At 35.8% G+C, this 12,056-nt stretch overlaps 1 protein-coding gene across 1 annotated transcript in view; it reads left to right on the top strand.

The window, feature by feature from the left end:
* LOC306844805 (receptor-type tyrosine-protein phosphatase T-like) overlaps positions 1 to 12,056 on the top strand; it is a gene marked incomplete at its 5' end in the record, with an annotated part of 223,783 nt that overhangs the window by 163,060 nt on the left and 48,667 nt on the right. Inside the window, 4 exons of the mRNA XM_079377179.1 lie at positions 820 to 849; positions 4,881 to 5,032; positions 8,517 to 8,594; positions 9,567 to 9,602. Of these exons, the coding sequence (XP_079233305.1) occupies positions 820 to 849; positions 4,881 to 5,032; positions 8,517 to 8,594; positions 9,567 to 9,602 (296 nt within the window). The remainder of the gene's footprint in view (positions 1 to 819; positions 850 to 4,880; positions 5,033 to 8,516; positions 8,595 to 9,566; positions 9,603 to 12,056) is intronic.

Raw genomic sequence — 12,056 nt, 5'->3', positions numbered from 1 at the left:
CGCTGAGACACGCTGATGACAAGGCCTCATTTTGGTGTAGCAAAACTGTGATGTGTTCGCCAACTGCTTTTGGTGTCTCTTGTCCTCCTCCTTTCTCTTTCTGTCTCTGTTAAGCTCCTAACAGAGAGCAGAGTTGCAATATATCTGTGAAACACCCACCATTCCTGTCCATCTCTTTAGCTGTCCAAACACACACTCCCACCAGTACAGGTACATAGACCTTCTTTTTGTTCTCTCTCTCTTTTTTTATTTTTTTCACTTGAAGGGGAGCCAGATGTGCAGTTTCATACATTTCATTTGTTGTTTAATTATCATTTTTTTACAGATTTACTAACTATTACTGATGCAAAGACCATTCACAAACCTAAATTTACAGCCTCAGGTGGTAGAAATCCATAGCTTAGCTACGGATTAGCATTTTCTTGTCTAAATAAAACATTATGTGGTCAGCATGTAACAGTGGCAAGTTTTAATATTTTTGTCATTAAACATCTCGTTATTTACAATACTGATCACTAATCAATGTGTTTGTCCTTTTTTGGTTCCTTTTTTATTTTATTTAATTTTATTATATTATTTTTTTATTTTATATTTTATTATATTTAAATGTTTATTATATTGTGGTATTTTCATATTTTTATTATTATTATTATTAAATTGTATTTTTTTCATATTGTTTAAATATTTATATTTTATTTTATTTATATTTTCATATTTCGATATTTTTTATTTTATTATATTAAATATTTTATTGATTTTTGTTGTTGTTGTTTTGTTTTGTTTTCTTGTTTTTGTTTTGTCCTTATCTTGCTGCTCCAGAAGAAATGTGTATTCCTACTCTTATTACCTGTAAGTAGCATTAAATACAGATCATCTAACCAACAATACTGTTTTTTTATATATACTTTCCTATAATTTTTTCTTCTAATTACTGTTAACAATTCCTGAAAAGTATTTTAAAAACATCCTTAGTTCATTAAAAGAAAAAAGTAAGAGAATGAATTTAATGAAATTAAAGTGAAAATTAATGTTAGTACCAAAAGTCTCCTACTTTGCCATGGTGAACAAAGCTTTTCAAAAAGAAGAAAAGTTCAATTTGTTAAATCGGTTTTATATTCATCACACTTTTGCTCCAATATTTCAGCTTCACAGTAGTTCCATTTTCTAGCAAACAGTCAATTTCGGCCAAAAACTGTCTTATGCACTATATTATGCACTATTTTCAGATTGCATTGAAACATTAGCAGGCCCACAGTTATAAATTGCTCTCGTGTGCAAATTGTGTAAATTGATGTGGCTCCACTGTTATCTTATTATTATGGACTATTGCTTGTTCAGCTCAAATCCCTTTGGTCTGCAGACTCTACCTCTACTTTTTATTACTTTTCCGTTACGCTTAAACTATTCACTGTTACCTCGACTGTTATTCCTGCCTCAGCATTTTACTGTGCGGGATTGTTTCATTTGCGCTGTGTGCAATAGAGCCTAGCTGCAGGATGTTTACCTCACGCGTTAAAGGATTTAAAAGCTCAGATTCACAGTCGGACTACTATGTGCATTCTCCCCGCTCTCTCCCCGCTCCTGAAATATAGATGAAAGTAGGAACACAGCCAGGAGGAGCACTTTCAAAAGGATGTCATCTGAGAGGGCAAAGAAAGAGAGCTACAGGCTAAAGCTAACCATGACGCCAGTATATTCTCCAAACCCGGAGAGCGAGGCTTTCTCATATTCAGCGAGGTTATGTTATGGACGCTTTCAGCATGCAAGTTCAGATTTAGTAGCACAATCAGTGCACATCTTCACTCTTGTCCTTGCACAGTCACAAACTGAGTTTACCGTTAGGAAAGAAATTTTGACTTTGATACCAATTTGTAATCTTGTACTCAAGGCCTAAAATTAACACTCACCGAGCACCAAATGTGACTGAAAAATAGCATTGATGAGTATATGAAACAGTGTTATGGTTTAGTGTGATTTCAAATTGCAATGATTGTGTAGTAATTATATAAATATGTAACCTGATGTGCTGTGTAGTGATTATTTTACATGAGCAGCTCATGATAACTTGCAATGTGAAGCATTTATAAATGTTGTCAACAAAGACGTGCATTTTAAAAGACATTTCCCTGCATTCTTAAGTCAGAATAAAAGCTCTATGATTTAACTTGATGTAACTGAACTTGATGGCTGAAAAGGTGTGGACGCAGTTATTTTTGCGCCTGACCTTATTTAATGTGCATTTGTAGGAGTTTCCCTTTCAGACGCAAAATGTATTGGGTGAGAGTATTAAAATGAATCACGCAATGCGAATTGCTAACGTTTTACTGGTATTTAATGCCCAAAAAAGCATGTCTTAAAGCAGGCGTTAATTTTCTCTGCTCTTGGTTGATTGCGCTGGTCATTATGGAAATTATCTGGTTGTGTCTGTGTTCTTTAACGTGCGCATTGTTAGTAAATAACCTGCTGAATTTTCCCCTCCCATCGTTGCTTTTATGGAATTGTGCTTTAACACTAATTTGCCCTGTTTAGTAAATCTGGCCCTTTGTTTTCATGTACTATGATTTTAGGGTGATGCAAAAGTCATAATATATGGTGATTTTGATGTTTATTCCAGATTCATCAGCATGTCTACTCCAGAAATTAGTTTGTTCATGCATTTACTCGTCTGGCAGATGCTTTTATTCAAAGTGATTTAAAGGCATTCAAAGACATCAATAGAGTTTTAACACGGTGTTCCCTGGGAATCAAACCCATGACCTTGTCCTTCCTAATGCCATGCCCTGCTCTACAAGTTAACCATGTGCATGCAAGCAACTGAATAATAGTGGTTAGTGTAAAGGTTATTTTGAGATCTTCTGCATGCTTACTAACACTGCTTTGACGTGCACTTCCTGGCCAGCTGCCTTGTCTTTGCATGTTTTGATGTCACGAGTGCACATGTCTTTGTACTATTTCCTCCTAGTTTTGGCTCATCCAAGCGTGATATCCTTATTAATGAACATTTGGTGAATTTTATGCATGAATGATGAGCAAAATCAAGCCAGATTTTACAACTATCTCCTCATTCTTCCCCCCTCGCTCTTTCTCTTTTACAAAAAGCCATTAACAAAAGTTGGTGCTATAAATACTGTTTATGGTGCCCTAACTATATTATAGCCTTCACTTTTAATGAAGTGCTGCGCTGACTTTCATTAAATAAGGATTATCTATAGTTTATGCCACTTGCAATATGTCCAGAATTTGGCACTTGAAACGAGACCTATTACTGCAGCAATCAATGGGTTTTATTATCTGATGGCTGTTGTATTATAAAACACTGTGACCTTCAGCATACATTGTGGGATGAGCCAATGGTTTGTTGACTATGATGTCTAGGTAGGGAGCACACTAGGTTTGGTATAGAGTTTGTGCATTGCAGTTTCTACAAGGGAATCTCAGCACTTCATAGCCATTATATTGATGCTTGGCTGCTTAATTGGAAAGTCGTGACCCCTCTCTTATTGCTTCTTGGTGTTAAGACCTGCTTCTGAACACTTTTCATCCTCTTTTGATCCTCAGTCACCAAAAACCAATGTTACTGAATTTATTTTCCAACCTAGGTAAAATGGCCCCAATTTTAAAGGTTGGCCTGGTTTTTGTGGAAGCTGAAACTTTATTTGATTTTTTTTAAATTCCCAGCAGAGAAAATAACAAAACAAAGAGTTATTATCAGCTCGGCCCCGTAAGAGAAGGGAGCACATATTGAGGTCAAATGGTGTTCTGTGGGACCTGGAGAATCAGAGTCATTTTATTGGATGACTCCAATCCATTGCTGACAGTAATATCTTCCTTGACGTTCTGTGCACTATAGTGTGGGGAGACCTCAGCTTGTGAACAGCCAGACAAATCAAGGAGCAGCAGAAATAAGTCTGCTGCCTTTATAAAAACTGCCATAAATTACTTTTATTTGATTATATTTTGAGACCATTTTTATGGATAATAAGGCAGGAAATGACAGGTGAAGAGGTGGGGTGAGATCAGGAAATGTTGCAAACCACATTTAAACAGCACAGCTCAGTGTGTCAAAGTAATAACTGCTAGGTCACTTATTCAGCATGTCACAGTTTTAACAACGATATAATGCTTTCATAGAGCAATGCTATCTGTAGTTAATGAAACATTGCAGCTGTCATCCATGTGTGTGCTACCCATTGCAACAGTTATGTACTGGACCTTTAAGAGAAAGCATTGCAATATATTAATATGTTATTAATGTATAGTACTTTAATATGTTCGTTTGCATTATCTACAAGCAAATGTGTTCGTGTACAAGTCTTTCCTGATCAATAGACTTGTAGTGTTCAATTGGCTTTGTTCTGCATGGCAAGGTTTTGAGCTTCTCTCTCTTGATTTGAGTAGGTTTGTGATTTTTCTTCTCTCTCTTTCTCACTCACTGGCATATATCACTGCAGAATATATATTTTAGTTGATAATACAGAAATCTTACAGTCAGTGCCATTGGAATAGACAAATGCCAACCTCACTTGTTGTCCTCTATGTGCCAAGTGTCTATTCGTGTGTGTTTGCCTTGTATATCTTATGTGTCAGTTTTACAGCAGTGTTGTGGCAATGCTTTGGTTTAGTGTTACTGTTACTATTATATTCTTATACTATAGATATATGTCTAACCTAAAACCGACAAGTCTAGCAGTAACTACTGTAACTTGAAAACTGATTTTAATAACCTTTGCTTTTCTAAAAAAAAGTGATTACTTTTGCACAATTAAACATGTTTGTACAACAGTTAAACAGTTTGCACTAGCCAAAAGCATTGCACCAACACTGAAGTGTCTTCTTTTGATCATGTGTATAAACTTGTCCTGTTGTGGATGGATTTGAAGGAAACTAGCTAAAAAACAGAAGGAGACAGCCAGCAGCAGCACTCAGAGAGAGATGGGACCCGTAGGCACAGCGGATAAAAGCACAGGAAAAGTCAGCACATTACACAAGGACGATCCGTTCTCCACCAGCAACCAGGACCTCAACGGATTCTGTGAGTTCAGCAAATATTGTGCTGTGACATTATTGTGCTGCCCTGTTTTTCATATAATCTCTGTTTACATCGAATGTACCTGTGCTCTGATAACAGTAGTTACTTAGAGAGGAAAGTTGGCGTTAACCGATAAACCAAAAATAGAAATGAATGAATGAACAAATTAAAGAATGAATCAAGACATGAATGAACAAATTCAAGAATGAGTCAATGCATGAAATTACCAATGAGCAAATTAAAGAATTATAGGATTCACACATGAACAAATTAAAGAATGCATGAATGCACAAATTAACTAATGAATGAACTCAATAAGTGAACAAACAGAAAATAATACATGAACAAATTAATGAAATAATGAATGAACAAATGTTCAAATTAATCAGTAAATGAACAAATTGTTTAATGAATAACCAAATGCATGACTAAATGAAATATTGAACATGTAAACAAGTGATTGAATAAAAAAAAACAATGAATGAACAAATGAATGAATGATTTAACGGAAACTTAAGTGTTATTTTTAACATACTTATTTAACTTTAGGAAGGCAATTAGTGATGCACTGAAATGTTTCGTGAATCTTGGCCAACTATTCAGCCAAAATAGAAAAAAATGATAATTTTTGGTTTAGTCATTGATGAAACAGCAATGTTTGGTGCATTTTGACTGTGTTTATTTAGTGTTTATTACATGCACACAACGATAACGATGAAACGAGGTCTCTTAGTCTGTGCTGTTTTCTATTGATACATGAAAACTAAGTATTATTTATAGCAATCATCCCATCCAATAATCGCCATAAGCTTTGTTGCTTTTAATTTGAAAGTCTCAGCTTTTAAATTATGTGAAGCAATCATCTGTTCATCTTTACTACTAATTATAGCACTAAATAAATATCAGTTAACATTACAAGATGTTGAAAGATACAGCATAGTTTCATGTTCAGTCAGACATTTTCACAGATTCTCTTTAGAGAACTTCTTGCTCTTTTCCACCTGTCTCAAAAGTCAAAGTCCACAGGTCATATAATCACCACGTTCCCCAAATACCACGGTCTTCTGTAGTGGCCGCAGTGTGTGTGAGCCAGACTCTGGACTCATTACTACAATCACACAAACCTCCTGCACGTCCCACCATCACGCTGATGAGCTCAGCAAGCCCTAAAAGGGGTCAAAAGCGGTCAACAATCTGTCATTTTAACTCAACTCACCATTCTCCTTGATTGTCTTTACTAAGCGTGCATCAGGAAACCAAATGACAGGACACCACCACCTCACACCTGCCATTCACAGATCTGAACGCTGCCCGCCGCAGAGAGCTGTTTTGTAGCTACACAGCACGGACCGAAGCATTCTACATATCAAGAGATCTCGCTATTGATGTGCTGTTTTAAGAGGCGCTAGAGAAGAATAGAAAGTGGCATTTGGACTAGGCGTTTTTTTCTTTCTCTTGCTTTCATTCTCAGTTTTAAGTGGGCTCTGGCATGCTGTGAAGGGGCTGTAATTAGGATGGGTCTTTCTGAGTCGCTTTCTGCACAAAATGTCACAGTGGCCTTTGTGTATAGAATAATTTGAATGGAGCTGGAAGAAGAGGAGGCAACGGAGAGTAAGAGCAAGATGCATAGAGAGAGAGAGAATGTCATTATGCATAATGATCACATTTATTTCCTTTAAAATCAACACTGATTGGCAATGCGTTTTGCATGTTTAGTGTTTCTTAGTTCTTTTGAATGTCATTGGTCAGTGGATGTGCAAATGCAGTTTATTTGTATGTTTATTTCGGATCATTACAGGCACAGAGTAATTGGAGGCTGTTATTGTATCTGTTGTTTATCTAATGTTCGGAGAGTCACTATTACTGAACCAATACAGGATCTTTATTATAGGCATGAATCTCAGCTGGGGTGTTGGAACAGAAACGATCTAGAACTCAGCCCAGCTCATAATTGCTGTTTGCGAGCAGTTCTTTAAAAAACAAAAGATAGTGTCAAATGCCTAGTGATACATTATCAGAGACTATACACTTTCAACTAAAACTTTAAAGCTGTAGCAGGTAATTTATGTGTTGGATTAGCAAAAATAAGATTTTTTTTAGCTGCAAAAATAATTTCTTAATCACTATTTTGTCTTATGATATAGCAACCTTATTGTACTTTTTTATTTAGTTGTCTAATATTGTATTATTTGATATGTTATATAAGCATTTATAAAGCATGGAAATCAGAGCATGTGTTGGCTTTACTGTATTTTTGTTACAGTTAATTTTTCTATCAGTTTTATATTTTTTACTGTGTGCACAGCAATGCACAGGCAGAATCTACTGCTTTTTATTTTTTATCCATTTTTGCGCCGGTTCTAGGAGGAAAATCTTTGGAGAGTATGTGTTGAACTCGGTGAATGACAGGCCTTCCAATTTGTAAAGCCTTTTCTGTGGGAACCAAATTATTGCGGGCCTCTATGTCTCATATTGTAATTGACATTTTTCTGATTTTATATTCAGACCTTCCTCTCACTGGCTCCACAGTTACAATCACACATTATTTTTATTTATTTTTTTTATTTCTGGGGGTTTTTTTGAAGACGACTCTGCGTAAGATGTGTGAGATAGAGATCATAGTGATCCCAGCCTACACACTCAGCATTTTAGCTGTATTACCATTTAAATGAACACAGAGACACCTGCCTCTAACCTTCCACGCTTCTCTCATTCAGACGCTCTCGATCTCACCCCGCTGGCACCATGAGCTTTTGCTGCCAAAGCACTTTCTGTAGAGATCCTTATGTGAGCAAATGCGTATGCGCCGACACATGTGAGATGCAGGGATTTGTGTAAAGGGAGATCTGGAGTGATAGGTGATTAAAATGGAAAGTAAAAAGGATATGGCTTCAGCCGAGAAGAGTAAAAGAAGGTTACTGGAGTGTGTGATGCTCTAGGAGTGTGTTTCTGTCACTTTCATTTACTTTGCGGTGGAAGTCTACACTGTAAAAAAAAAAAAAAAAAAAAATTCAAAGGTGTGAATAAAACAAAGATTATTGGAATGTGTTTTAATATGTAAGTTTTTCTACTTCAAAATCAATGTGTTACTTGCGGTTTCTTTGTAATTATTTGTCATTTTTACTGGAAATTTCTAAGTAAAAATTAGTTTCTACACCAATTTTTTTTTTTTTTTATGTATGTTTTTTTTATTACAGACATTGTTTAGAAAACCACTGTATATACTGGGCTATGCATGTGGATATGTTCAAAATAGTCCATGACATTTAAAGGTCTTGTTGACTACAGCAAAGATGCAGTCGATTAGTGTGATATCTGTCTCCTTTGCAGAAAGTGACCTAAAAATCTTGTATTCTGTTGACACTGTGATTCTGTCACAATGTGACACTGCTATTAATCTGGACATAATGTGGTGTTTTATAGATGTGTAGCATGTGTATGTACTGTAAGGTCACTGTCTAAGCTCTCTCCTCTCTGTCTTTCCCAGCCTCCTCTTCTCCATGCTCCTTCTCCATCCAGGGTAAAGCCCTCCAGAGTAAAACCCTCCTCAACTCCTACTACTCAGGTTTGTAGCTTTCAATGTTGAATAGGTCCATGCGGTTGAGTAATAAAATTCCTGAACTGGTAACTAAAAGATTTGAACTGTATAATGTATCATCAGGCCAATCACGAAAGGCTCTGCGGAATTTGAACCGCACAAAATTCTATATATTTCCTACCACTTGCATGTTCATTTTTGGAAATATTTAGGCTAATTTTGATGATGCTTTCAGTTGCCAGTAAGAATGCAGTACTCTCAGTTCTTTAAAAAAATATTTCTCTCAACTTTTAATACATTTTTAAAGCAAAGCACTTTAAAACTAGGTTTCTACAGGATCACTGTATATTAGATTGAATGTTGCTTTAAAAGGTATCTGCTAAATGACTGCTGAAAGGAATAGTTCACAAAAAAAAAACAATTATGCTATCAAGCTTCAAAAAGCATACAAAAAAACAACAACCTGTGAACGAATCATTCAGACTGGTTTTGTAAAATTGATCAACTGATTCACTGAAAACATCTGATGATTCATAAAAAGAATGATTCATTCATGATTGGACATCGCATTCATTCATGAAGGCTTGGCATGTAGCACAGTCATACATTTTTTATAGTATTTTGCATCCTTTTTGAAGTTTTAATAGAGGCATTTTTATCCTTTTGGTGAGGGTGAGTAAATGACACTGTTTTGACGACAGTGTTATTTTAGCATAAAATATATTGTTGTTGTATTTATTGATTTTTTTTAAAGTCCTTTTGTCATTTCATGAGATTTTTTATATTTCTATTTTTTTATTTCAGTTTTAGTCATTTTAATACTTACAATTTATTTAGCATTTCATTTCATCTTTATTTCTATGAATGAAAACATTCATAGATTTTTTTTCGTAATCTGAGAACAATATAACTGTAGCTGTGTTGCATTTATGCCCAAGCCCAAAAAAAATACATACATACACAAAAAAGGGTTTCAGTTTTATTCTGTTTTAATTGCAGTTTCTAAAGAGCCAGTCCCTGCCACAGCATCCATAGGTAAGACACTTTTCCTTCTCTGCTGATTATACGTGGATTACGTTAAACCGTTTCTTCTGTTTCTTTTGATGTGAATGTAGGAGGAAGCTGATCTTAGACAAAATGAATATTCAGAGGCAAATCGCTATTAAGCGTGTAGTTTCATTCCAAACCTGCGTGTGTATCTGTGAAACATCTCTGAGTCATAAAGTATGGGTTTAGATGATGAAAGATCATAACATTGACCTTTTAAGTCAAAAGCAGGCGCTCAAGACTTTGGCTCCCATCCGATCAAACTAATTGGAGCTTGTAATTTTGCGGCAGCTGAAAGTGGTTTCAGTGAGGAGTCGGTGGCGTCCTCCTCACGCTGATGTGTCCGTCCCACGCTGAGCCAGATTAGAGGAATGAAAGCCCTCTGTCAGTTCAAACAAACTCGATGTTTATCCCAATGTGTGTAAAGTGATTTGAATCAGATCGTTAACTGTCGGAATGCTAATTTTCAGATTTGGCAGATCGGTGTGTGACACACACACACCCCCTCACCCCCTCTCATGTCTTTTCAAAGGCAGATTGACCATTTCACAGCCAATGGCAATAGCTCATAATAAAGACTTATCCATCCTTCCTTCATTCTTTCTTTATTTTTTGTTCATTAATTTATTCTTCCTTCCTTTCCTCCTTCCTTTCTTCTGTTCTTTCCTTTTTTCTGTTTTTCATTTATTTGTTAATATATTTGTTCATTTGTCATTCCTTCCTTATTTTCAATTGATTGTCCTTTCTTCCTTCTATTCTTTCTTTCCTTCTTTTCCTTTGTTAATTCATTCATTTTGTTAATGTATTTGTCCTTTTTTTCTTCCTTCCTTTTCAATTGTCATTCATTTGTTCATTTCAGTCCATTTTTTTCTTTTTCTTTCTTTCTTTCTTTCTTGCTTTCTTGTGTTTTCATTAATCATTATTTCTCGTCATTATTTATAATCTCGAGTTATTTCTTCTTCACTGAAAGCTTTGAGAAATACTTGCAATAATCAAACAGTAATTGGATTTCATCAGTGCCCCAAATTTACAGCAACAACCCGCCGTCAACAAAAATAATAACTATTGATTGCAGATGATTTGGACGTTTACTTTGCCTTCACTAGCAAGCGTGTTTCGGATGAAAACATACTCACTCTAGCAGCTACAGTGAACTACAGTACTTCTGCTACTCTGCTGACACTTTCAAGTTGTTCCTGGTCACGCAAAGCTTCATCCTTTACTCGTTCTTCAGGAGATATTGAAAGCGTTCTTTACAGTGGGCTTTTGAAAGGGGATTTCTGATAGATATCTTGGTGGGCTCGGGGCTTAGAGTCAGTCCAAAAGCTCATTTCAAAGGTTCACTCTAAAAGGCTCAGATGCAGGGGTCTCTAAACACGCACCACTGATCCAGACAGCTTCTATCTAGTAGGAGTTTGAAAACTCTCGCTTTAAGCTAAACTCCGCAACGGAGACCGTGACTCTCCCATACACATACACACTCAACACCCAACAACAAACCACTGAGAGCAAACGTATTTACAGAGGTTATGAAGGTGGAGACGGCTTTCTTAGTGCCAGGAGATGGAGAAAAGAGAAAATGAGCACACAGGTGGTGTACTGAAGAAAGAAAGAGAGCAAAATTGTGGGTGGGGTGGGGGCGGGGGGTTGGTGTCAAGCACTATAGGGGACTTGTTTCGGGCATTTATCGACTGAAGCAATAAATTTGGACTGTGAGATATTTGTAAACTGGACGCGAAACATGCCACAATCATACTTTCACATTCATGCCAATCTGACCCGGGGAAGCCAAGGGATGAATGGAAACATACGAGTAGAAAATCTGAGATTAAAGTAGCACAGTAGAAGGTGATGGAGGCTGAGAGATTAACTGCAGTTAATGGAGGACTGGGATGGAGGAAGAAAGGAATGGATCAGAAGAAAAAGAATACAAGTTAGAGTGGGAATCTGGGATGTCAGAATAAAACTAGATGTGCTAAAGAAAATATTAAGCACTTGGGAGCCAAAGTAGTGTTGAAATTGTTGGTAAATTTAGGTTGTAAGCTTTGATTCTCTATCAATGGTATACAGTATTGTCTATAGTGTTCAAAACTTTGGAGTAGGTAAGGTTTTTTTTTTTTAAAAAGAAGTCTCTTTTGCTCAACAAGGCTGCATTTATTTGATCTAAAATACAGTAAAAACAGTAATTTTGTGAACTATAACAATCTAAAATAAGTTAAAATAATATTATATTTTAAAATATAATTTATTCTTGTGTTTGTAATTTTTTTTTTAAATATAATTGCTTTGCCTATGAAATAGACAAATGTGATTTTGTTGGGTAAAATCATACCTTGGCCTGCTTTTTCAATATGTCATGGCAGTAAGACAGATTTCAAATACCATTTCATGTCGACTTTAATGTTAAGTTGCTTTAAAAGTAAAATGTTTATTAGAAAAAAT

The sequence above is a fragment of the Barbus barbus genome (assembly GCF_936440315.1).
Source record: "Barbus barbus genome assembly, chromosome: 25".
Lineage (NCBI taxonomy): Eukaryota > Metazoa > Chordata > Actinopteri > Cypriniformes > Cyprinidae > Barbus > Barbus barbus.
The sequence above is the reverse complement of the archived record's forward strand: the minus strand, read 5'-3'. Positions and strand labels throughout refer to the sequence as shown.